Here is a 25,946-nt window from a genome sequence, read left to right as displayed (position 1 = left end):
CGACACAGTGGCACTGCTGCTGGAACTTGGCGAAACACTGGCACTGCTGCTGGAACTTGGTGAAACAGTGACACTGCTGCTTAAACTTACGGACTCTGAAACACTCGCGCTTCTGCTGGAGCTGTCTGACAAACTGGCACTGCTGCTGGAACTTGGTGAAACAGTGACACTGCTGCTTAAACTTACGGACTCTGAAACACTCGCGCTTCTGCTGGAGCTGTCTGACAAACTGGCACTGCTGCTGGAACTTGGCGAAACAGTGACACTGCTGCTTGAAGTGAGAGATTCTAAAACAATAGCACTTGTGCTGGAACTGTCAAACAAAGTGACACTACTGCTGGAACTTGGCGACACACTGGCACTGCTGCTGGAACTTGGCGACACACTGGCACTGCTGCTGGAACTTGGTGAAACAGTGACACTGCTGCTTAAACTTACTGACTCTGAAAAACTCGCGCTTCTGCTGGAACTGTCTGACAAACTGGCACTGCTGCTGGAACTTGGCGAAACAGTGACACTGCTGCTTGAATTGGCAGATTCGGAAACAATAGCACTTGTGCTGGAACTGTCAGACAAGCTGAAACTACTGCTGGAACTTGGCGACACACTGGTACTGCTGCTGGAACTTGGTAAAAAAGTGACACTGCTGCTTAAACTTACGGACTCTGAAACACTCGCGCTTCTCCTCGAGCTGTGTGACAAACTGCCACTGCTGCTGGAACTTGGCGAAACAGTGACACTGCTTCTCGAACTGACGGATTCTAAAACAATACCACTTGTTCTGGAACTGTGAGACAAACTGAGACTACTGCTGGAACTTGGCGACACAATGGCACTGCTGCTGGAACTTGGCGATACAGTGACACTGCTGCTTGAACTGTTGGATTCTGAAACAATAGCACTTGTGCTCGAACTGTGAGACAAACTGACACTACTGCTGGAACTTGGCGACGCACTGGCACTGCTGCTGGAACTTGGTGAAACAGTCACACTGCTGCTTAAACTTACGGACTGTGAAACACTCGACCTTCTGCTGGAACTGTCTGACAAGCTGGCACTGCTGCTGGAACTTGGCGAAACAGTGACACTGCTGGTTGAAGTGACGGATTCTGAAAAAAAATCACTTTTGCTGGAACTGTCAGACAAACTGAGACTACTGCTGGAACTTGGTGACACACTGGCACTGCTGCTTGAACTTGGCGACACACTGGCACTGCTGCTGGAAGTTGGCGACACACTGGCACTGCTGCTGAAACTTGGTGAAACAGTGACACTGCTGCTTAAACTTACGGAGTGTAAAACACTCGCGCTTCTGCTGGAACTGTCTGACAAACTGGCACTGCTGCTGGAACTTGGTGAAACAGTGACACTGCTGCTTAAACTTACGGACTCTGAAACACTCGCGCTTCTCCTGGAACTGTCTGAGAAACTGGCACTGGTGCTGGAACTTGGCGAAACAGTGACACTGCTGCTTGAAGTGACGGATTCCGAAATAATAGCACTTGTGGTGGAACTGTCAGACAAACTGAGACTACTGCTGGAACTTGGCGACACACTGGCACTACTGCTGGAACTTGGCGACATACTGGCACCGCTGCTGGAACTTGGCGACACACTGGCACTGCTGCTGGAACTTGGTGAAACATTGACACTGGTGCTTAAACTTACGGAGTCTGAAACACTTGCGCTTCTGCTGGAACTGTCTGACAAACTGGCACTTCTGCTGGAAGTTGGCGAAACAATGACACTGCTGCTTAAAGTGACGGATTCTGAAAAAATAGCACTTGTGCTGGAACTGTCAGACAAACTGAGGCTACTACTGGAACTTGGCGACACAGTGGCACTGCTGCTGGAACTTGGCGACACACTGGCACTGCGGCTGGAACTTGGTGAAACAGTGACACTGCTGCTTAAACTTACGGACTCTGAACCACTCGCGCTTCTGCTGGAACTGTCTGACAAACTGGCACTTCTGCTGGAACTTGGTGAAACAGTGACACTGCTGCTTAAACTTACGGACTCTGAAACACTCGCGCTTCTCCTGGAACTCTCTGACAAACTGGCACTGGTGCTGGAACGTGGCGAAACAGTGACACTGCTGTTTGAAGTGACGGATTCCGAAATAACAGCACTTGTGGTGGAACTGTCAGACAAACTGAGACTACTGCTGGAACTTGGCGACACACTGGCACTACTGCTGGAACTTGGCGACATACTGGCACCGCTGCTGGAACTTGGCGACACACTGGCACTGCTGCTGGAACTTGGTGAAACATTGACACTGGTGCTTAAACTTACGGAGTCTGAAACACTTGCGCTTCTGCTGGAACTGTCTGACAAACTGGCACTTCTGCTGGAAGTTGGCGAAACAATGACACTGCTGCTTAAAGTGACGGATTCTGAAAAAATAGCACTTGTGCTGGAACTGTCAGACAAACTGAGGCTACTACTGGAACTTGGCGACACAGTGGCACTGCTGCTGGAACTTGGCGACACACTGGCACTGCGGCTGGAACTTGGTGAAACAGTGACACTGCTGCTTAAACTTACGGACTCTGAACCACTCGCGCTTCTGCTGGAACTGTCTGACAAACTGGCACTTCTGCTGGAACTTGGTGAAACAGTGACACTGCTGCTTAAACTTACGGACTCTGAAACACTCGCGCTTCTCCTGGAACTCTCTGACAAACTGGCACTGGTGCTGGAACGTGGCGAAACAGTGACACTGCTGTTTGAAGTGACGGATTCCGAAATAACAGCACTTGTGGTGGAACTGTCAGACAAACTGAGACTACTGCTGGAACTTGGCGACACACTGGCACTACTGCTGGAACTTGGCGACACACTGGCACCGCTGCTGGAACTTGGCGACACACTGGCACTGCTGCTGGAACTTGGTGAAACATTGACACTGGTGCTTAAACTTACGGAGTCTGAAACACTTGCGCTTCTGCTGGAACTGTCTGACAAACTGGCACTTCTGCTGGAAGTTGGCGAAAAAGTGACACTGCTGCTTAAAGTGACGGATTCTGAAAAAACAGCACCTGTGCTGGAACTGTCAGACAAACTGAGGCTACTACTGGAACTTGGCGACACACTGGCACCGCTGCTGGAACTTGGCGACACACTGGCACTGCTGCTGGAACTTTGTGAAACATTGACACTGGTGCTTAAACTTACGGAGTCTGAAACACTTGCGCTTCTGCTGGAACTGTCTGACAAACTGGCACTGCTGCTGGAACTTGGCGAAATAGTGACACTGCTCCTTGACCTGACGGATTCTAAAACAACAGCACTTGTGCTAAAACTGTCAGACAAACTGAAACCACTGCTGAAACTTGGCGACACACTGGCACTGCTGCTAGAACTTGGCGACACACTGGCACTGCTGCTGGAACTTGGTGAAACAGTGACACTGCTGCTTAAACTTACGGACTCTGAAACAATAGCACTTGTGCTAAAACTTTCAGACAAACTGAAACCACTGCTGGAACTTGGCGACACACTGGCACTGCTGCTAGAACTTGGCGAAACAGTGGCACTGCTGCTGGAACTTGGTGAAACAGTGACACTGCTGCTTAAAGTTACGGAGTCTAAAACACTCGCGCTTCTGCTGGAACTGTCTGACAAACTGGCACTTCTGCTGGAACTTGGTGAAACAGTGACACTGCTCCTTAAACTTACGGACTCTGAAACACTTGCGCTTCTGCTGGAACTGTCTGACAAACTGGCACTTCTGCTGGAAGTTGGCGAAACAGTGACACTGCTGCTTAAAGGGACGGATTCTGAAAAAATAGCACTTGTGCTGGAACTGTCAGACAAACTGAGGCTACTACTGGAACTTGGCGACACAGTGGCACTGCTGCTGGAACTTGGCGAAACACTGGCACTGCTGCTGAAACTTGGTGAAACAGTGACACTGCTGCTTAAACTTACGGACTCTGAACCACTCGCGCTTCTGCTGGAACTGTCTGACAAACTGGCACTGCTGCTGGAACTTGGCGATACAGTGACACTGCTGCTTGAAGTAACGGATTCTGAAACAATAGCACTTGTGCTGGAACTGTCAGACAAGCTGAAACTACTGCTGGAACTTGGCGACACACTGGCACTGCTGCTGGAACTTGGCGAAACAGTGACACTGCCGCTTAAACGTACGGACTCTGAAACACTCCCGCTTCGGCTGGAACTGTCTGACAAACTGGCACTGCTGCTGGAACTTGGCGAAATAGTTACACTGCTGCTTGAAGTGACGGATTCTGAAACAATAGCACTTGAGCTGGAACTCTCAGACAAAGTGACACTACTGCTGGAACTTGGCGACACACTGGCACTGCTGCTCGAACTTGGCGACAAACTGGCACTGCTGCTGGAACTTGGTGAAACAGTGGCACTGCTGCTTAAACTTACGGACTCTGAAACACTCGCGTTTCTGCTGGAACTGTCTGATAAACTGGCGCTGCTGCTGGAAATTGGCGAAACAGTGAGACTGCTGGTTGAACTGACGGATACTGAAAAAATAGCAATTGTGTTGGAACTGTCAGACAAACTGAGACTACTACTGGAGCTTGGCGACACAATTGCACTGCTGCTGGAACTTGGCGACACACTGGCACTGCTGCTGGAACTTGGTGAAAGATTGAAGCTGCTGTTGATACTTACGGACTCTGAAACACTTGCGCTTCTGCTGGAGCTGTCTGACAAACTGCCACTGCTGGTGGAAGTTGACGAAACAGTGACACTGCTGCTGGAAGTGACGGATTCTGAAACAATAGCACTTGTGCTGGAACTTTCAGACAAGCTGAGAATACTGCTTGAACTTGGCGACACACTGGCACTGCTGCTGGAACTTGGGGACACCCTGGCACTGCTGCTGGAACTTGGCGAAACAGTGACACTGCTGCTTAAAGTGACGGTTTGCGAAACAATAGCACTTGTGCTGGAACTGTCAGACAAACTGAGACTACTGCTGGAGCTTGGCCACAGACTGGCACTACTGCTGGAACTTGGCGACACACTGGCACTGCTGCTTAAACTTACGGACTCTGAAACACTCGCGCTTCTGCTGGAACTGTCTGACAAACTGGCGCTGCTGCTGGAACTTGGCGAAACAGTGAAACTGCTGCTTGAACTGATGGATTCTGAAACAATAGCACCTGTGCTGGAACTGTCAGACAAACTGAGACTACTGCTGGAACTTGGCGACACACTGGCACTGCTGCTGGAACTTGGCGACACACTGGCACTGCGGCTTAAACTTATGGACTCTGAAACACTCGCGCTTCTGCTGGAACTGTCTGACAAACTGGCACTGCTGCTGGAACTTGGCGTAACAGTGACACTTCTGCTTAAACTGAGGGATTCTGAAACAATAGCACTTGTGCTGGAACTGTCAGAGAAACTGACACTACTGCTGGAACTTAGCGACACAGCGGCACTGCTGCTGGAACTTGGAGAAAGAGTGACACTGCTGCTTAAACTTACGGGCTCTGAAACACTCGCGCTTCTGCTAAAACTGTCTGAGAGACTGGCACTGTTGCTTGAAGTTGGGGAAATAGTGACACTGCTGCCTTGACTGACGGATTCTGCAACAATAGCACTTGTGCTGAAACTGTCAGAGAAACTGACACTACTGCTGGAACTTGGCGACACACTGGCACTGCTGCTGGAACTTGGCGAGACACTTGCACTGCTGCTTAAACTTACGGACTCTGAAAAACTCGCGCTTCTGCTAGAACTGTCTGACAAACTGGCACTGCTGCTGGAACTTGGCGAAACAGTGAAACTGCTGCTTGAACTGATGGATTCTGAAACAATAGCACCTGTGCTGGAACTGTCAGACAAACTGACACTACTCCTGGAACTTGGCGAGACACTGGCACTACTGCTGGAACTTGGCAACACACTGGCGCTGCTGCTAGAACTTGGCGACAAACTGGCACTGCTGCTGGAACTTGGTGAAACAGTGACACTGCTGCTTAAACTTACTGACTCTGAAAAACTCGCGCTTCTGCTGGAACTGTCTGACAAATTGGCACTGCTGCTGGAACTTGGCGACACACTAGCACTGCTGCTGGAACTTGGTGAAACAGTGACACTGCTGCTTAAACTTACGGACTCTGAAACAGTCGCGCTTCTGCTGGAACTGTCTGACAAACTGGCACTGCTGCTGGAACTTGGCGACACACTAGCACTGCTGCTGGAACTTGGTGAAACAGTGACACTGCTGCTTAAACTTACGGACTCTGAAACACTCGCGCTTCTGCTGGAACTGTCTGACAAACTGGCACTGCTGCTGGAACTTGGCGAAACAGTGACACTGCTGCTTAAAGTGACGGATTGCAAAACAATAGCACTTGTGCTGGAACTGTCAGACAAACTGAGACTACTGCTGGAACTTGGCGACACACTGGCACTACTGCTGGAACTTGGCGACACACTGGCACTGCTGCTTAAACTTACGGACTCTGAAACACTCGCCCTTCTGCTGGAACTGTCTGACAAACTGGCACTGCTGCTGGAACTTGGCGAAACAGTGAAACTGCTGCTTGAACTGATGGATTCTGAAACAATAGCACCTGTGCTGGAACTGTCAGATAAACTGAGACTACTGCTGGAACTTGGCGACACACTGGCACTGCTGCTGGAACTTGGCGACACACTGGCACTGCGGCTTAAACTTACGGACGCTGAAACACTTGCGCTTCTGCTGGAACTGTCTGACAAACTGGCACTGCTGCTGGAACTTGGCGTAACAGTGACACTTCTGCTTAAACTGAGGGATTCTGAAACAATAGCACTTGTGCTGGAACTGTCAGAGAAACTGACACTACTGCCGGAACTTAGCGACACACTGGCACTGCTGCTGGAACTTGGAGAAAGAGTGACACTGCTGCTTAAACTTACGGGCTCTGAAACACTCGCGCTTCCGCTAAAACTGTCTGAGAGACTGGCACTGTTGCTTGAAGTTGGGGAAATAGTGACACTGCTGCCTTGACTGACGGATTCTGCAACAATAGCACTTGTGCTGAAACTGTCAGAGAAACTGACACTACTGCTGGAACTTGGCGACACACTGGCACTGCTGCTCGAACTCGGCGACACACTGGCACTGCTGCTGGAACTTGGTGAAACAGTGACACTGCTGCTTAAACTTACGGACTCTGAAACACTCGCGCTTCTGCTGGAACTGTCTGACAAACTGGCACTGCTGCTGGAACTTGGCCGAACAGTGACACTACTGCTTGAAGTAACGGATTCTGAAATGATAGTACTTGTGCTGGAACTGTCAGAGAAACTGAGACTATTGCTGGAACTTGGCGACACACTGGCGCTGCTGCTGGAACTTAACGACACACTTGCACTGCTGCTGGAACTTGGTGAAACAGTGACACTGCTGCTTAAACTTACGGACTCTGAAACAGTCGCGCTTCTGCTGGAACTGTGTGACAAACTGGCACTGCTGGTGGAACTTGGCGAAACAGTGACACTGCTGCTTGAACTGACGGAATCTGAAACAAGAGCACCTGTGCTGGAACTGTCAGACAAACTGAGACTACTGCTGGAACTTGGCGACACACTGGCACTGCTGCTTGAACTTGGTGACACACTTGCACTGCTGCTTAAACTTACGGACTCTGAAACACTCGCGCTTCTGCTGGAACTGTCTGACAAACTGGCACTGCTGCTGGAACTTGGCGAAACAGTGAAACTGCTGCTTGAACTGATGGATTCTGAAACAATAGCACCTGTGCTGGAACTGTCAGACAAACTGACACTACTCCTGGAACTTGGCGAGACACTGGCACTACTGCTGGAACTTGGCAACACACTGGCACTGCTGCTAGAACTTGGCGACACACTGGCACTGCTGCTGGAACTTGGTGAAACAGTGACACTGCTGCTTAAACTTACGGACTCTGAAACACTCGCGCTTCTGCTGGAACTGTCTGACAAACTGGCACTGCTGCTGGAACTTGGCGAAACAGTGACATTGCTGCTTGAAGTGACGGATTCCGAAATAATAGCACTTGTGCTGGAAGTGTCAGACAAACTGAGACTACTGCTGGAACTTGGCAACACACTGGCACTACTGCTGGAACTTGGCAACAAACTGGCACTGCTGCTGGAACTTGGCGACACACTGGCACTGCTGCTGGAACTTGGTGAAACTGTGACACTGCTGCTTAAACTTACGGACTCTGAAACACTCGCGCTTCTGCTGGAACTGTCTGACAAACTGGCACTGCTGCTGGAACTTGGCGAAACAGTGACACTGCTGCTTGAAGTGACGGATTCTGAAATAATAGCACTTGTGCTGGAACTGTCAGACAAACTGAGACTACTGCTGGAACTTGGGGACACACTGGCGCTGCTGCTGGAACTTGGTGAGAGATTGACACTGCTGCTTAAACTTACGAACTCTGAAAAACTCGCGCTTCTGCTGGAACTGTCTGACAAACTGGCACTGCTGCTGGAACTTGGCGTAACAGTGACACTTCTGCTTAAACTGAGGGATTCTGAAACAATAGCACTTGAGCTGGAACTCTCAGAGAAACTGACACTACTGCTGGAACTTAGCGACACAGTGGCACTGCTGCTGGAACTTGGAGAAAGACTGGCACTGCTGCTGGAACTTGGTGAAACAGTGACACTGCTGCTTAAACTTACGGAGTCTGAAAAACTCGCGCTTCTGATGGAACTGTCTGACAAACTGGCACTGCTGGTGGAACTTGGCGAAACAGTGACACTGCTGGTTGAAGTGACGGATTCTGAAACAACAGCACTTTTGCTGGAACTGTCAGACAAACTGAGACTACTGCTGGAACTTGGCGACACACTGGCACTGCTGCTGGAAGTTGGCGACACACTGGCACTGCTGCTGGAACTTGGCGAAACAGTGACACTGCTGCTTGAAGTGACGGATTCCGAAATAATAGCACTTGTGGTGGAACTGTCAGACAAACTGAGACTACTGCTGGAACTTGGCGACACACTGGCACTACTGCTGGAACTTGGCGACACACTGGCACTGCTGCTGGAACTTGGTGAAACATTGACACTGGTGCTTAAACTTACGGAGTCTGAAACACTTGCGCTTCTGCTGGAACTGTCTGACAAACTGGCACTTCTGCTGGAAGTTGGCGAAACAGTGACACTGCTGCTTAAAGTGACGGATTCTGAAAAAATAGCACTTGTGCTGGAACTGTCAGACAAACTGAGACTACTACTGGAACTTGGCGACACAGTGGCACTGCTGCTGGAACTTGGCGAAACACTGGCACTGCTGCTGGAACTTGGTGAAACAGTGACACTGCTGCTTAAACTTACGGACTCTGAAACACCCGCGCTTCTGCTAGAACTGTCTGACAAACTGGCAGTGCTGCTGGAACTTGGCGAAACAGTAAGACTGCTCCTTGAAGTAACGGATTCTGAAACAATAGCACTTGTGCTGGAACTGTGAGAGAAGCGGAAACTATTGCTGGAACTTGGCGACAAACTGGCACTGCTGCTGGAACTTGGTGAAACAGTGGCACTGCTGCTGGAACTTGGTGAAACAGTGACACTGCTGCTTAAACTTACGGACTCTGAAACACTCGCACTTCGGCTGGAACTGTCTGACAAACTGGCACTGCTGCTGGAACTTGGCGAAACAGGTACACTGCTGCTTGAAGTGTCGGATTCTGAAACAATAGCACTTGAGCTGGAACTGTCAGACAAAGTGACACTACTGCTGGAACTTGGCGACACACTGGCACTGCTGCTCGAACTTGGCGACAAACTGGCACTGCTGGTAAAACTTGGCGACACAGTGGCACTGCTGCTAGAACTTGGCGACACAGTGGCACTGCTGCTGGATCTTGGCGAAACACTGGCACTGCTGCTGGAACTTTGTGAAACAGTGGCACTGCTCCTTAAACTTACGGACTCTGAAACACTCGCGTTTCTGCTGGAACTGTCTGATAAACTGGCGCTGCTGCTGGAACTTGGCGACACAGTGGCACTGCTGCTGGATCTTGGCGAAACACTGGCACTGCTGCTGGAACTTTGTGAAACAGTGGCACTGCTCCTTAAACTTACGGACTCTGAAACACTCGCGTTTCTGCTGGAACTGTCTGATAAACTGGCGCTGCTGCTGGAACTTGGCGAAACAGTGACACTGCTGCTTGAACTGACGGATTCTGAAAAAATAGCACTTGTGCTGGAACTGTCAGACAAACTGAGACTACTACTGGAACTTGGCGATACACTGACACTGCTGCTTAAAGTGACGGATTCTGAAAAAATAGCACTCTTGCTGGAACTGTCAGACAAACTGAGGCTACTACTGGAACTTGGCGACACAGTGGCACTGTTGCTGGAACTTGGCGAAACACTGGCACTGCTGCTGGAACTTAGGGAAACAGTGACACTGCTGCTTAAACTTACGGACTCTGAAACACTCGCGCTTCTGCTGGAACTGTCTGACAAACTGGCACTGCTGCTGGAACTTGGTGAAACAGTGACACTGCTGCTTAAACTTACGGACTCTGAAACACTTGCGTTTCTGCTGGAACTGTCTGATAAACTGGCGCTGCTGCTGGAACTTGGCGAAACAGTGGCACTGCTGCTTGAAGTGACGGATTCCGAAATAATAGCACTTGTGGTGGAACTGTCAGACAAACTGAGACTACTGCTGGAACTTGGCGACACACTGGCACTACTGCTGGAACTTGGCGACACACTGGCACCGCTGCTGGAACTTAGCGACACACTGGCACTGCTGCTGGAACTTGGTGAAACAGTGACACTGCTGCTTAAACTTACGGAGTCTGAAACACTTGCGCTTCTGCTGGAACTGTCTGACAAACTGGCACTTCTGCTGGAAGTTGGCGAAAAATTGACACTGCTGGTTAAAGGGACGGATTCTGAAAAAATAGCACTTGTGCTGGAACTGTCAGACAAACTGAGGCTACTACTGGAACTTGGCGACACAGTGGCACTGCTGCTGGAACTTGGCGAAACACTGGCACTGCTGCTGGAACTTGGTGAAACAGTGAAACTGCTGCTTAAACTTACGGACTCTGAAACACTCGCGCTTCTGCTGGAACTGTCTGACAAACTGGCACTGCTGCTGGAACTTGGCGAAACAGTTACACTGCTGCTTGAAGTAACGGATTCTGAAACAATAGCACTTGTGCTGGAACTGTCAGAGAAGCTGAAACTACTGCTGGAACTTGGCGACACACTGGCACTGCTGCTGGAACTTGGTGAAACAGTGACACTGCTGCTTAAACGTACGGACTCTGAAACACTCGCGCTTCGGCTGGAACTGTCTGCCAAACTGGCACTGCTGCTGGAACTTGGCGAAACAGTTACACTGCTGCTTGAGGTGACGGATTCTGAAACAATAGCACTTGAGCTGGAACTGTCAGACAAAGTGACACTACTGCTGGAACTTGGCGACACACTGGCACTGCTGCTCGAACTTGGCGAGAAACTGGCACTGCTGGTAAAACTTGGCGACACAGTGGCACTGCTGCTGGAACTTGGCGACACAGTGGCACTGCTGCTGGATCTTGGCGAAACACTGGCACTGCTGCTGGAACTTTGTGAAACAGTGGCACTGCTCCTTAAACTTACGGACTCTGAAACACTCGCGTTTCTGCTGGAACTGTCTGATAAACTGGCGCTGCTGCTGGAACTTGGCGAAACAGTGACACTGCTGCTTGAACTGACGGATTCTGAAAAAATAGCACTTGTGCTGGAACTGTCAGACAAACTGAGACTACTACTGGAACTTGGCGACACACTGACACTGCTGCTGGAACTTGGTGAAAGAGTGAAACTGCTGTTGATACTTTCGGACTCTGAAAAACTTGCGCTTCTGCTGGAGCTGTCTGACAATCTGGCACTGCTGCTGGAACTTGGCGAAACAGTGACACTGCTGCTTGAAGTGACGGATTCTGAAACAATAGCACTTGAGCTGGAACTGTCAGACAAACTGAGAATACTGCTGGAACTTGGCGACACACTGGCACTGCTGCTGGAACTTTGTGAAACAGTGACACTGCTGCTTAAACTTACGGACTCTGAAAAACTCGCGCTTCTGCTGGAACTGTCTGACAAACTGGCACTTCTGCTGGAACTTGGCGAAACAGTGACACTGCTGGTTGAAGTGACGGATTCTGAAACAACAGCACTTTTGCTGGAACTGTCAGACAAACTGAGACTACTGCTGGAACTTGGCGACACACTGGCACTGCTGCTGGAACTTGGTGAAACAGTGACACTGCTGCTTAAACTTACGGACTCTGAAACACTCGCGCTTCTGCTGGAACTGTCTGACAAACTGGCACTGCTGCTGGAACTTGGGGAAACAGTGACACTGCTGCTTGAAGTAACGGATTTTGAAACAATAGCACTTGTGCTGGAACTGTCAGACAAACTGAGACTACTGCTGGAACTTGGCGACACACTGGCACTGCTAGTAGTAGTACCTAGAGATCCGGAAAGAAATATAATTGTTTGAGAAAAGGCTTCAAGAATTAATTGTGTAGCTTGTGACAGGCGTCTGGTTAATTAGTTAGAGATCAGCGCGAAAATGGCATGAGGAGTATGAGGAGACGAGGCAGAGTTCTCTCCTATGCTCTCCTTTTTCTCTCGCCGGTGTTCGAGCTGCTTCCGCACTCCCGAACGCCTGGAACGGGCTAAATTGAAGATTGCATGTAGATTGTCCAGCATAAAGGATTGCGGATGTTAGTCGTCTCGCTTACGGATGTAAATTGCAGAATTTGTAATCAGCGCGGAGAGCCAATATTTTTCGCCGCTAAAATCGCGCTTAAGGTGAAGAAATAAAACGCATTGTTATACTGTGTTAGAAGTCTAGACCAATCAGGCATATTTTTTTTTTAAAGCAACGCTACTTCTACATGAAAAAACAATAATACACTATGGGTCTGTTTACAAGGAGGGAGGCTTACCCTAGCAAGCGGGTTAACCTAGCTGGAGGGCAAAAGTTAGCTTTGGTTTACAAGCAAAATTTCACAGGTAGGGTAACCCTACAACCCCGCACAAATTAATGCGTGGTTACACTCAAAAGGTCTGGAAACAATTAGAAAGTTAACCCGTGTAGTTAAATTAACCCGCAAGCCAGGGTTACCCCAGCACGCATTTAGGGTAACCCGCCTACCTGGGTAATCTGAGCTGCCTTGTAGACGCGACGAAGAAAAAAAAAAAGGAAATGTGTGAGTGCTAGGGTAACCCGTTTGCTAGGGTAACCCTCTCTTCTTGTAAACAGGCCCTAATAAAAGAGGGACCATTTCATCTTTGAGGACAGTCAGGTATTTTCTGATTAAAAAAAAAAAAAAAATGTTTCGCACTGGTTTTTTCCACGTGAATGTTCAGGAAGGTTTTTTAGCATTTATTCCAAGATCCCGACAGTAGCAAGTTAGGGTTTGGAAATGTTATTCTTTCCTTGGTTCATTTTATTTCCCTCCTCCTTTTCACTATGGAAAATTGCTGCCCCCGACCCCCTCTCCATATAATAAAATGATCTTACCGCTGGTTGTTCGTTTCAAGAGCTGGTTGATTATCAGTAGTGCCGGTTGGATGCGTCTTTCCAAAACATAAATGAACACCAAACTTGACTTGAGCTTCAGAACACTTATCGATGTGCATAAGGTGAGTCAAGTCTTGAGCTAATTCAAATAACGTATTGATAGGTCTGATAGATGAACTCCGTTCAACACGTGACAAAGAAATGTGTCTCCAATCAAGCTTGCGTTTAATTACTTTAGGCCGAGATTATTGACATCGTACGGTACATTGACTTAGAATTTAGTACATGTTCTCTAGATATATTTTCCGGTTTGACTACCTCAATAAATATAATTTCGTCAGCTTGAATAGACCATTTTACAGTTGTCTGCTCAGTGACCTGGTCTTTGTATGGCAGCGAGGCTAGAGTTGACCTTGTTTTGATACAGACCTCTCTGCTTTTGTTGTGTAAAACAAGTTCTGATGCTAACTAGGTGCATTTACATGACAAAAGCAGTGAGGTCTGTATCAAAACAAGGTCAACCCTAGCCTCGCTGCCATACAAAGGCCAGGTCACTGAGCAGACAACTGTAAAATGGTCTATTGCGCGTAACGTATTTTAAATATGACATTTTCACAGGAGCGCGGTTCCCTTTGTGAATAACATGGTTTCTTTAGTTACATTACAGCGAAAGCAGATCCTCTTCGATAAATCATTCCAACGATATTGCAAGTACAAATAAAGTAGTAAATGGCCCTTTAGAAGCAAAATATGCTAACATTTCCACGATTGATAACGAAAACTTAAAATGTTTGCCTTAATATTGCTCGTGCCACGAGCGGTTTATTGTCGTACAATGGTCAAACCTAAGCAACTTGTTTAGTTTTTGTGGCTCTCGTGCTAAAGAAGTTGCCCATTTTTGTTTATTTTTCTTGTCAAGCCTGCTATAAAAGCTCTACATCTAGGTTAAATAGTTAAATGTCAATCGACATAACATGGGAGATATCGGACTTTACATTTATAGTAAATTTATGTCTCAAAAGCATCCTGGAAGTACACTACAACTTTTCGCTTGTTTACGACCAAACCTTTTTATTTCAGCGAAGTATTCGACATAGAACGTGAGTAAAAAGATAGCTCTTTAAGGCGGTATTAATGGTTTTTGGTTAAAGGTTATGGTAAGCTGGAAGGAAGGATAAAAACTGATAAGTCCTTTGATCCGCCATATTGACTCCCCTTCGGAGGCAACCGAAACCGGCCATGTTCAGAACCCCCAAAATAAAATTTACCGGAACTTTAAAACATCCATTTCGTAGTAAGGATCCCAAAGAAATACCACATGCAAAATGTCAGCCAAATCGGTGAGGTTCCGCGGCCTCGACCTTTTATGTGAAATAACCTTGGCTTGCCAAAACTAAGCTTTCTTAAAAACATAATTTCTGAATATTTGGCTGCACAGCACATGTATGAAAGACTCTTGTATTCTCTTAGGTCGCTGTAAGTTTCCAATGGCTGGAGAGCACCGCTTACTCTCCACCAACTATTCTCATGACAGCGACTGCATAATTTTACAGTCCTATTAGTTTCCTTTCTGGCGCTGTTAAATCGTTACACGGTTCACGAGAGACCCAGAAACTGCAGGTAATTGCCGTATAGTCCTAACGAGAGTCGTTATGATTCAGATTGGATTCCCCCCCCCCCCCCCCCAAGCTGGTAGCGATTGATTTCGAAGCCACTTTAAAGGCTTCTCGGGTTTAGAAAAAGGATCACTAGTAAAATTGAGAAATGAAAACAAACAAATACTGACTAGCGAGCATAAATGAATTTCTCGCTGATCTTCCTGTCAGTTGCCAACAACAGTTCAGGCTCACCTTTGCGTCACACGCGGAAGTGGCGAAGAGCAAAGCGATCAGGCGGGAAGGAGTCTGGTGAAGAGACCCTAAGAAAGTGAGCCTGCCCTGATCTCTGTAATTTTATCATTTCTGCGATTATGTTTGATGAGGAGCGATTAAATCCCCATGGTAATTTACTGCACAATAAAAAACAAGTCGTCCACATTTGGAGTCAGAGGAAGAGTCGAGTGCGCGTATGACTGATGTTTTAACAAAGTTCCAGTCTATTTCTGGCTAAATTTCAAACTAAAGAGGGAGCAGGAAATGGAAGTTGAAAGTATGTTAATGAATCAAGACGTACTTGTCGTGTTGCCGACTGCATATGGGAAGAGTTAAATATTACAAACATATGTGATTGCAAGCGGGCAACGAAACAACACGAAGGCGTTTGCCCGTTTACCAGCATCGTCAAAGACCAGATTGCCAAAGCAAGATTACTTGGAATCAAGTGTGTGTCCTTAGTAGACATAAACTTTGACAGTGTTTCTTCGGAAAGGCTTTATCAACAACGGATATCGCGCCCACATGTTGTTATGAAAAAGATTTGCAATTTGCCCGAGAAATCTGAGCTGCCAAAGTTCATACTTCCTGTGAAAATTAATTGACTTATTCTGTTTTGCGGTTTCCGAAGTGGAAATAAAAAAAAATTGCAAACATCAGTGCAGGCTCGGCTATCTTTAAAACGGGGAACGGGGAGTCGGAGAATCGGGATATGGAAATGGAGAACGGGGAACGGGGAACGGGGAACGGGGAACGGGGAACGGGGAACGGGGAACGGGGAACGGGGAACGGGGAACGGGGAACGGGGAACGGGGAACGGAGAACGGGGAACGGGGAACGGGGAACGGGGAACGGGGAAAGGGGAACGGGGAACGGGGAATCTTTAAAATGGGGAATCTTTAAAAGCGGGAATCGTTAAAATGGGGAATCTTTAAAAACGGGAATCTTTAAAAGCGGGAATCTTTAAAATGAGGAATATTTAATAGCGTTAATCTTTACTGAAAAGTGAGCGAGAATCTCTCAGTTTCCCACCGGAAGCTATTTATTCTGTCACATGTATCAACTCAACAGGTACAGAGACAGTTGTGGAATTTATTCACTGTAATAATATTGCACGCTATTAAAGCACATCGGTTTAGCGGGATAGTGGAGCGGTTCAAATCTCGATTCTCACTCTTTGAGATGCGCTAGACCGACCAAAGAATCGAACCGCCTGGATTTATCTTAACTCCGGACTGTGACGTTTTTAAATTGAGTTTCGCGGCCATGGATATTTGTCCCAACCTCATCATGTGCTAATGGAAGGACTTACGACTTAACGACAAATATATGGCAAAGAAAACACGTTTTTGGTTAATCAACAGTCCCCTAAATCTGGTTTTCACATGACGTCGCTAAAATTCAAACTACAAAACTATTGATCTTCCCCAGATTTTACTTTCAAGATGTATAAGAGCAGCTGAAAACTAATATTTATACAAATTTTCGCTCCAAGTGCGTTCTTGGTTTTGTAATAGACCACGCTCGAATTTCTAAGCTTTTGCGCGACGCGGCATGTAGATGACGGGCAAGAAAGCTGTCATGTTGGTTAAAAAGGCGACTTATTTCGGGGAATTTGGCTATCTGAACAGTTCATGTATTAGAAAAAGTATTATTTTAAAAATGTTTTTGAGTTCCTAGAGAGATAAATTCACGCTTTTGTAGCAAAACTCAGTGACAGATGCTTCTGCTGATTTCCGGCCGCCATCCGGATGGGCGCCAGCATGGCGTCTCCATCAAAATCTCTATAAATTTGGGCAAAAAATTTCTCCGCATATCTTGCGTAAGAAACATTGCTGTGAGATGAATCTTGTCGAAAGTCTTCCCATATTTACCTTCGTTCTCTTCAAGATTCTGGACTTTATCATTTGAACTGTTTTGATTTTGATTTTGATTTATTTTGAACGGCGTGACACTGAAAACCAGCAATAAAGTAATTCGATGCTCGATGCCCGAACGATGTGGCGGCGAATTTCGCGTATAATCCGTCATGATACCTCTTTCTACGCCATGCAGTCATGCGAAGACAATTTCAAAGTGCCCATTGCATTCACTACAAAGAAGAAAGAGTCCGTCGCTTTAAAGGTCTTCCACAGTTTAAGTGGAATGATCTCGGCGAACAAGATGTGATAGGGGAAGGGTCGTTTGGAGCCGTTTTCGTCATAAAAACCAGGAACATCGATGGAAAGTCGAAACAGTGGTTGACAAGAAATCACCCGCTTTTAGAGATTTCCGCTTAGAAAAGATTCCCCGCTTTTAAAAATTCCCCATTTTAAAGCTTCCCGCTTTTAAAGATTCCCGCTTTTAAAGATTCCCCGTTTTAAAAATTCCCGCTTTTAAAGATTCCCGCTTTTAAAAATTCCCCATTTTAAAGATTTACGCTTTTAAAGATTCCATATTTTAAAGATTCCCGCTTTTAAAGATTCCATATTTTAAAGATTCCCGCTTTTAAAGATTCCCCATTTTTAAAGATTCCCGCTTTTAAAGATTCCCGCTTTTAAAGATTCCCCATTTTTAAAGATTCCCGCTTTTAAAGATTCCCCATTTTTAAAGATTCCCGCTTTTAAAGATTCCCCATTTTAAAGATTCCCGCTTTTAAAGATTCCCCATTTTAAAGATTCCCGCTTTTAAAGATTCCCCGTTTTAAAGATTCCCGCTTTTAAAGATTCCCCATATTAAAGATTCCCGCTTTTAAAGATTCCCCGTTTTAAAGATTCCCGCTTTTAAAATTCCCTATTTTAAAGATTCTCGCTTTTAAAGATACCCCATTTTAAAGATTCCCGCTTTTAAAGATTCTCGCTTTTAAAGATTCCCGCTTTTAAAGATTCCCCATTTTAAAGATTCCCGCTTTTAAAGATTCCCCATTTTAAAGATTCCCGCTTTTAAAGATTCCCCATTTTAAAGATTCCCGCTTTTAAAGATTCCCCATTTTAAAGATTCCCGCCTTTAAAGATTCCCCATTTTAAAGATTCCCGCTTTTAAAGATTCCCCATTTTAAAGATTCCCGCTTTTAAAGATTCCCCATTTTAAAGATTCCCGCTTTTAAAGATTCCCCGTTTTAAAGATTCCCGCTTTTAAAATTCCCTATTTTAAAGATTCCCGCTTTTAAAGATACCCCATTTTAAAGATTCCCGCTTTTAAAGATTTTCCATTTTAAAGATTCCCGCTTTTAAAGATTCCCCATTTTAAAGATTCCCGCTTTTAAAGATTCCCCATTTTAAAGATTCCCGCTTTTAAAGATTCCCCGTTCCCCATTTCCATTTCCATTCCCATTCCCATTCGCATTCGCATTCCCATTCCCATTCCTATTCCCATTCCCATTCCCATTCCCTTTCCCATTCCCCGATTCTCCGATTCCCCGTTCCCCGTTTTAAAGATATGCCGTGCAGGCTCACTTTCTCGTCTCGCGGCTTCGCCGCTCGATTTCTCGCCCGCGGCTACGCCGCGCGCGCTTGTGCTCCAACGTGAGCCTGCTCGCAGGCTATTCCGATTCACGAAAGCTTTACTGATTTTAGCGCCATATCAAACGGATGATGAGTCGATATGGGAAATGATCGGACCGTCATGAAATGTGATCTTCACGCTTTTGCGAATATAACAAGCCAAAGCACCAAATAAAGCTACCAAGTAAATTTTCGCATAAGTGAATGAAGCACAACCAAAATAGCAGTTAACAAGGTTATATGCGGGTTGTTATTAAACAAGAAGTCCAATATTAATGGCAATCAGTTTATAATCGGTGTACAAAGCGTGATATTGGCAACAATACCCGTCCCGAACCCCATCAGCATAATACTGTAACGGAAGTTCTTGTATCGAGCTCTCTTGTGCTCAGAAACAACAGTATGAAACAACGCTGTTAAAGTTTCAATGTTAAGGTGCTAAATAAAGCTAAATGTAACTTACTTTGGATGAAAGCAGGGAGCCAAACTACAAAACATGCTGCTATCCGTATGCTTTTGTGGCAGGACATTGCTGTTTTCCGTGACACTGCTGTTCTGTCGCTTTAATTAGCTTGGAGTTATTTTTGATATAAGTGTCATTTACATTGTTAGCCTCGTCTACTCAAACAGACAGTTAGGGACTGAACGGTATGACCAAGTCAAGTCTGTTCGATGAGTTTTTTAACCGCAGGCAATCTCCGTTTTCACTCAATAACACAATCTTGAATAGAAAGATCATTTATATTTTGAGTTACGGCTAGTCACGGTTAATTACAAGCAGTTTTTACTTTCATCATGTCAGTTGATAAGCAAACAGATTGAAAGGTTTATTTTCTGAGAGTGGAATGACGCACTTAATTTGGCTGGCTTTAAAATTAATAAATTAGTCAAACAACAAGAAAATTAAAATTAATTTAGCTTATTTACATGCATTTAGTTTACAATGCTTCCCAAATTATAAAAAAGGTTATCTTGGTGGACTTATCTGCCACATTTTTGGCATCTCCACTGTCAATTTTGGCATGGGAATTTTGAGTTACGGCTAGTCACGGTTAATTACAAGCAGTTTTTACTTTCATCATGTCAGTTGATAACCAAACAGATTGAAAGGTTTATTTTCTGAGAGTGGAATGACGCACTTAATTTGGCTGGCTTTAAAATTAATAAATTAGTCAAACAACAAGAAAATTAAAATTAATTTAGCTTATTTACATGCATTTAGTTTACAATGCTTCCCAAATTATAAAAATGGTTATCTTGGTGGACTTATCTGCCACATTTTTGGCATCTCCACTGTCAATTTTGGCATGGGAATTTTGAGTTACGGCTAGTCACGGTTAATTACAAGCAGTTTTTACTTTTATCATCTCAGTTGCTAAGCAAACAGATTGAAAGGTTTATTGTCTGAGAGTGGAATGACGCACTTAATTTGGCTGGCTTTAAAATTAATAAATTAGTCAAACAACAAGAAAATTAAAATTAATTTAGCTTATTTACATGCATTTAGTTTACAATGCTTCCCAAATTATAAAAATGGTTATCTTGGTGGACTTATCTGCCACATTTTTTGGCATCTCCACTGTCAATTTTGGCATGGGAATTTAGCAAATTGCATGGCTTTCCAAAGTTGCTCAGTCCTTTTCAGGGACCCAATCCATTTGTTGCTCTCCTGCCTCAGTCAAAAAAAACATCCCAATACCATAATGAGTACCGCATGCTAAGTTCCTTCGTAAGAGCACTTCCTGTCAAATTTCACCAACTACTTGTCTGGTTCCAGAAAACTTTGATGACCCTGGCAGTTTATACAGTAAATCGAATCTTTTTAGAAGGTTTTTACCACGGTTGATCAGATCACCAGGAAATATACCTTCCAAGCTTTCACTAGTTCCCACCTGGCACATTACAAATACCCAGAACGACATTTTCACGACGAAATATTAGAAATTGATATATCGATACCAGACACACAGGTCTCCGTCATTTTGATTCCCCCAGTAACCCTTGCGCCACTAACTGAATTCCATGCTTCAAAGAGACGAGACATCGACCTGTGCCACGGACATTCGAGTTCTCCTGCTAAGTGTTCCCGAACGTAGATTTATTTCAAATCACCCGATAATAAATTACAATATTGAACTTTCGGAGGGTATAAGTTTGGCAATTTGTCTCTTTCTTGTTTTTTGTAAACGCCTGTCGGAGTAATCATACTCGCGTAAGCTCGCGTACACATTAGGCACGGGGCAAACTAGGTCACGTGTTCCAAACATCGGCCTGGCGGCCATGTTTACTGGGAGTTGATCACAGAGAATTTTCTGTACCTTCGATAGTTACAGTAGCGCAGTCCACGTAAAGTGTACGAGATGATGTGAATACCTGGCTTCATCAAATGTACGAAAAGGATAGATAAACATCATGCTACAAGCTGGTTCGTCCAATTACGAAATTCAAACATTTACAGTTGGTCGAATGTGGAAGTAAAATGCAAATAATGAATTTTGCTGGAGAAATGGCTCACTTTTGTCACTCTTTTACACTGGGTAAGTAAATCATTTAAAGTGTAAACTCGGTTCGGTTCAATTGACTTTGGATGGCCATATATTTACTGCTCAGTGTAAAAGTTACTAGAAAGAATTGAACCTTAACCCAGAAATATCTTTCTGTTTTTTTTTTCTTTTTATCTTGATGATCTGGAACACCTCTCACTGTTGTTTTACGCTTTAGGTCTTCGAAAGATTTGATTCAGTAATATAGAAAGTAATAAGTTTAAATGAAATTAAGAGTGAGTTTTTCTAATTAGCAAACATAGGACGGCAGAAGTCGAAAAATAGATTTTTCTGTCTTTTCGTCCGCAAATAGCCCTTAGGTAGATATGAAACGTGATATAGTTTTTTGGAGCTCGAAGCGCTTTAAATTCGAGAAAATCGAGGGAAACGATTTTCGCGTAGACGGTCGCCAAAATGGCTAATCTCAAAGACTTAAAATTAGTAATCTAAACTTAATTTGCATTCGCGTGTAAAAGAGAACTAAAACTTATCAATACTTTTTCTTGAAAGACAAAGTATTCAGCTATCCAAAACAGGTTAGGACTTGACTTGAGCGCCATTTGAGGATAAACACACAATTTTTAAAAAAATCCCTTTCAGTTAGTAGGTCGAATTCCTAAGGTTTCATTGTTTATTTTGTTTGCAAGTTACGGTTTCATTCCCGGCCGCGGAATTTACTATGTCCCACGGCAGAGACCAGAATGGGCTGTTTTATTTCGCGTTTGGAACACTTTTATGTTGTTGTGAAACATGTATTAAAACCAGCTTTGGTTATTCTTCGAGTGGTTTTTGAGGCCCGACTGAACCCCGATATTACCTAAAACATGACGAAAAGTAGACAATGGACTTCTGCGTGTTGGTCTGAGGGTAATGCGGTATAGGCGTTTAAAGTCCTTGTATTATTAGTTCCTTGTACTTAACACTTTTATGTTGTTGTAAAACATATATCAAAATCAGCTTGGAATATTCTTCGAGTGGCTTTTAACGCGCCGCTGAAATAACCGGATTTTAACGAAAACATCAGCAAGAAGTAAGCAATAGACTGCTTGCGTGTTTCCTGAGACCAAGAGACAGAAGAGACTGCTGAAGTAAAGCGGTTTAACTTCTTTCATTATCATATTTTCGTTCTGCCGGTCGATATGCTTCTTTTAAAGTAGATTAAATGATAAAATGAGGTTTTTCATGCATTCAAAAGTACCTTCACTCACAAGGAATATTTCAATCTTTCTACGTGAAATTAGATCACCGACAAACAGATAATGTGTAGATTTCACAATCACGGACCGCAATTCTAAACAATTCACCCGGTTTAACTGTGTACATGTATAAATAAAAGTTACAGAGTTGCTTTACTTCAGTTGAATATGGAAAACGGGACTGCAAAGTAAATGCGAGCAGGCGCTTATTTTCCAACCTTCTAATATAGGACTTGCCCATTTACAAGGTACAACGGAAGGTATACTAACTTGGGCCGACAAAAACAACAACATTGATCGCAAGAAAGATCTCCGCTGGTAATCCTGACATAGCAGCATTTACAGATTTCTATTCTTCTCTCCTTCGTAACCTCTTCGTGGAACGGATACCATGGCGGATAGCGGCAAATTGGTGTCACCCAACCTGTCTTTTCGTATCGCTACCAAATAGGATCTGACCTCTGACTTTCCTCGAGAATCTCGTTGATCAGTTTAAGCGCCGTTAATGGAACAATAACTGACCAGAGTCCACCCGCATTACTCAGCAATTCTTCTGATCGAAAAACACAACAGTTCATACTGTTACCGCCGAAGAACAGTATTTTATTTTTGTTTTATTTTGATCGTGACGTTTCGTGTCAATGACATGAAGCAGCTTGCAAAACTTTGTAACCACCCGGACGGACTCACGTGGAACTGATTTTTGTAAAACTTGAACGTGTCTTTGGTTATTAAAAAAGCGTTAAAATCAAATTTGTTGTCGTTATGCGAGTTCATTGGGGACTAAAGAAATAGCGGCAACACATACTTTTAAAACATACCAAGGATAAACGACAGAAACCTTTAAAAAAGATCCGCATTTGCGAACTTCTGTCGTCTGACCTTAAATCGCTGTATATATGACGTGTCACGCCTTCCGAAAGCAAACGAAGTGTTAACTAAAGTCTCAAAATTAATTTAGAGTAGAGCTTCGATCGTTATATGGTTGCAGTATGTTTTGCACGACGGCAAAAAAAAAAAAAAAAAAAAAAAAAAAAAATACAAAGCAAAAAAAGAACAAGAGAACTGAGGATACATCTTGTTTTTACATGCAGCGTGACGTCTAAGATAGAATTCTCTTGGGAAAATACTGGGTAAAATAAATTAGCTTAATGGATTTGGCGTGCTTAAATATTCTATTCTGCAATCTAGCTAACCATTGCAAGCGGGTCTTTTAGTGAGTCATGGATTGCCAATAGCAGAAAGTCGACACAAAGTGACTAGAAAACATTGAAAAAAATAACTTCGCTTTGGCGGGAAATATTTCTGACCGAACTTTTAATTGAAATTCGCGTGACCTTCTTTTTAACTGAACTATATATTGACAAAATTACTAAAGACTATCGGAAACATGTTTTACTTCGGAAATAAACGGCCGCACTTTTGTAAAACAACCCATTCTGGTCTCTGCTGTGGGACATAGTAAATTCCACGGCCGGGAATGAAACCGTGACTTGCAAACAAAATAAACAATGAAACCTTAAGATTTCTTTACCAAATTTAACCTGTATTGCCGGTCCTGCAACCAAACCTGATAGGTTACAGAAAACGTAACTGCTTTAAGCTTTAATTCAGTAAATATCTCCTTCAGCGGCCAGTTATCTTAAATTGATAATTGGAAGGCCGCGTAGTAAAACGTTTTCGACTTCTTGTTTCTTATCGGTGTGAAATCGACATCTCGTCACAATGTCTGGGATTGGAAGCGATGAAACATATTCGGATTAAATAAAGTTACTCTGGCGTTGAGATTGAACAGTTTTATTAAAGGTGCAAGCAAACAATTTGCTTATTAGTACAAAGAACTCATACTATAAGGACCTAAATGCCTGTACTCGCTTGCCCTCAGACCAACACGCAGAAGCCATTGTTTACTTTTCGTCATGTTTTAGGTAAAATCGGAGTTTTTCAGCCAGGCCTCAAAAACCACTCGAAGAATAACCCAAGCTGATTTTAATACATGTTTTACAACAACATAAAAGTGTTCCAAAGGCGAAGTTTCAAGGAATTTGGAGTTATGGCACATGTCGAAAAATATCTCTCAATTTTATTCCTAAATTAGGAATTCGACCTACTAACTGAAAGGGATTTTTTTTAAAATTGTGTGTTTATTCCCAAATGGCGCTCAAGTCAAGTTCTAACCTGTTTTGGATAGCTAAATACTTTGTCTTTCAAGAAAAAGTATTGATATGTTTTAGTTCTCTTTTACACGCGAATGCAAATTAAGTTTAGATTACTAATTTTAAGTCTTTGCGATCGGCCATTTTGGTGACCATTGAGGCGAAAATCGTTTCCCTCGATTTTCTCGAATTTAAAGCGCTTCGAGCTCCAAAAACTATATCACGTTTAATATCTACCTAAGAGCTATTTGTGGACGAAAAGAGAGAAAAATCGATTTTTCTACTTCTGCCGCCAAATTCAAATTTTACTTGGTTTTTGTTGACATTTGCTCTTAAAGTTCAACCCCTATTAAACGGCCACCCTCGGGGAAATGAATAGTGCCCGCTCAAAAGGGGCTGCCGGCCTAATAGAGGTAAAAAAAATAGAAAAAACCTCATCGGGACTTTGATTTCTGGCCGTCTAATAGGGGTGGCCGTTTAATAGGTGTCCGCTTAATTGGGGTTCGACTGTATTGCAGTATAGTTATTTGTTATATCTTTCCATACTTAATATATTTCTTGATGAATAACACAGTGTCATCTTTTTTTATCAACTCTCTTACAATGAAATACAAGAAAAAATTAAAACTTAATAGAAATAAAATGCCATCTGTGAGAGAGTATACATCAGATTGTCATTCCTATGACGTATTGTCTCCCTGTAGAAATTATTCCTGCTAACATGGGGGCTAGACAGATGCAGGACTATTATAATATTAGCTTTTTTATGTATAAGGAAGCCATGGCTTTGAGGCGCAATACGGTAATTGTCGGGTCCTCAGCTTCTTCAAGGACCCTAGTCAGCCTCTGCTATTTTTGATGCCATCAAAATTGTTGATATTACATGGTCAAGCGAAATCTTATTGCTTTACTGTAAGTTGTGTTCCTGAAAGTATGTGCCTTTATCATTATTAGTTTCACAGTGATTTTCTTTGCTTTGACATGCTCCGAATAAAACATAATAGCCAAAATCTTGTATGTAAACAAAAACAAAGGTGGGGCTGGCTAGGGCCCTTTAAGGGGAGTTTTAGATAGCTCGAATGCATTGGGAATGGGTGTAAAAAAAAGTTAAAAGCGCATTTATTGAGGTTACCTCTGCTGCACCCTGCCTCTCCCCCC

At 44.3% G+C, this 25,946-nt stretch overlaps 1 protein-coding gene across 1 annotated transcript in view; it reads right to left on the bottom strand.

The window, feature by feature from the left end:
* LOC145501745 (uncharacterized) overlaps positions 1–25,946 on the bottom strand; it is a 64,713-nt gene that overhangs the window by 31,565 nt on the left and 7,202 nt on the right. The window contains exons 2-23 of the mRNA XM_081481142.1: positions 11,313–12,479; positions 10,539–10,907; positions 9,627–10,277; positions 9,033–9,179; positions 8,313–8,519; positions 7,411–7,511; positions 6,907–7,007; positions 5,993–6,865; positions 5,707–5,947; positions 5,485–5,585; positions 5,241–5,443; positions 4,659–4,763; positions 4,415–4,511; positions 4,203–4,369; positions 3,689–3,785; positions 3,477–3,553; positions 3,129–3,281; positions 2,691–3,029; positions 2,253–2,399; positions 1,623–1,769; positions 353–1,109; positions 5–37 (exon numbers count right to left, since the gene is read on the bottom strand). Coding sequence (XP_081337268.1) covers positions 5–37; positions 353–1,109; positions 1,623–1,769; positions 2,253–2,399; positions 2,691–3,029; positions 3,129–3,281; positions 3,477–3,553; positions 3,689–3,785; positions 4,203–4,369; positions 4,415–4,511; positions 4,659–4,763; positions 5,241–5,443; positions 5,485–5,585; positions 5,707–5,947; positions 5,993–6,865; positions 6,907–7,007; positions 7,411–7,511; positions 8,313–8,519; positions 9,033–9,179; positions 9,627–10,277; positions 10,539–10,907; positions 11,313–12,479 — 6,280 coding nt within the window. The remainder of the gene's footprint in view (positions 1–4; positions 38–352; positions 1,110–1,622; positions 1,770–2,252; positions 2,400–2,690; positions 3,030–3,128; positions 3,282–3,476; positions 3,554–3,688; positions 3,786–4,202; positions 4,370–4,414; positions 4,512–4,658; positions 4,764–5,240; positions 5,444–5,484; positions 5,586–5,706; positions 5,948–5,992; positions 6,866–6,906; positions 7,008–7,410; positions 7,512–8,312; positions 8,520–9,032; positions 9,180–9,626; positions 10,278–10,538; positions 10,908–11,312; positions 12,480–25,946) is intronic.

Source organism: Orbicella franksi, chromosome 10 (genome assembly GCF_964199315.1).
Source record: "Orbicella franksi chromosome 10, jaOrbFran1.1, whole genome shotgun sequence".
NCBI classification, from domain to species: domain Eukaryota; kingdom Metazoa; phylum Cnidaria; class Anthozoa; order Scleractinia; family Merulinidae; genus Orbicella; species Orbicella franksi.
Note: the sequence above shows the minus strand (reverse complement) of the source record. Positions and strands in the feature narration are given on the sequence as shown.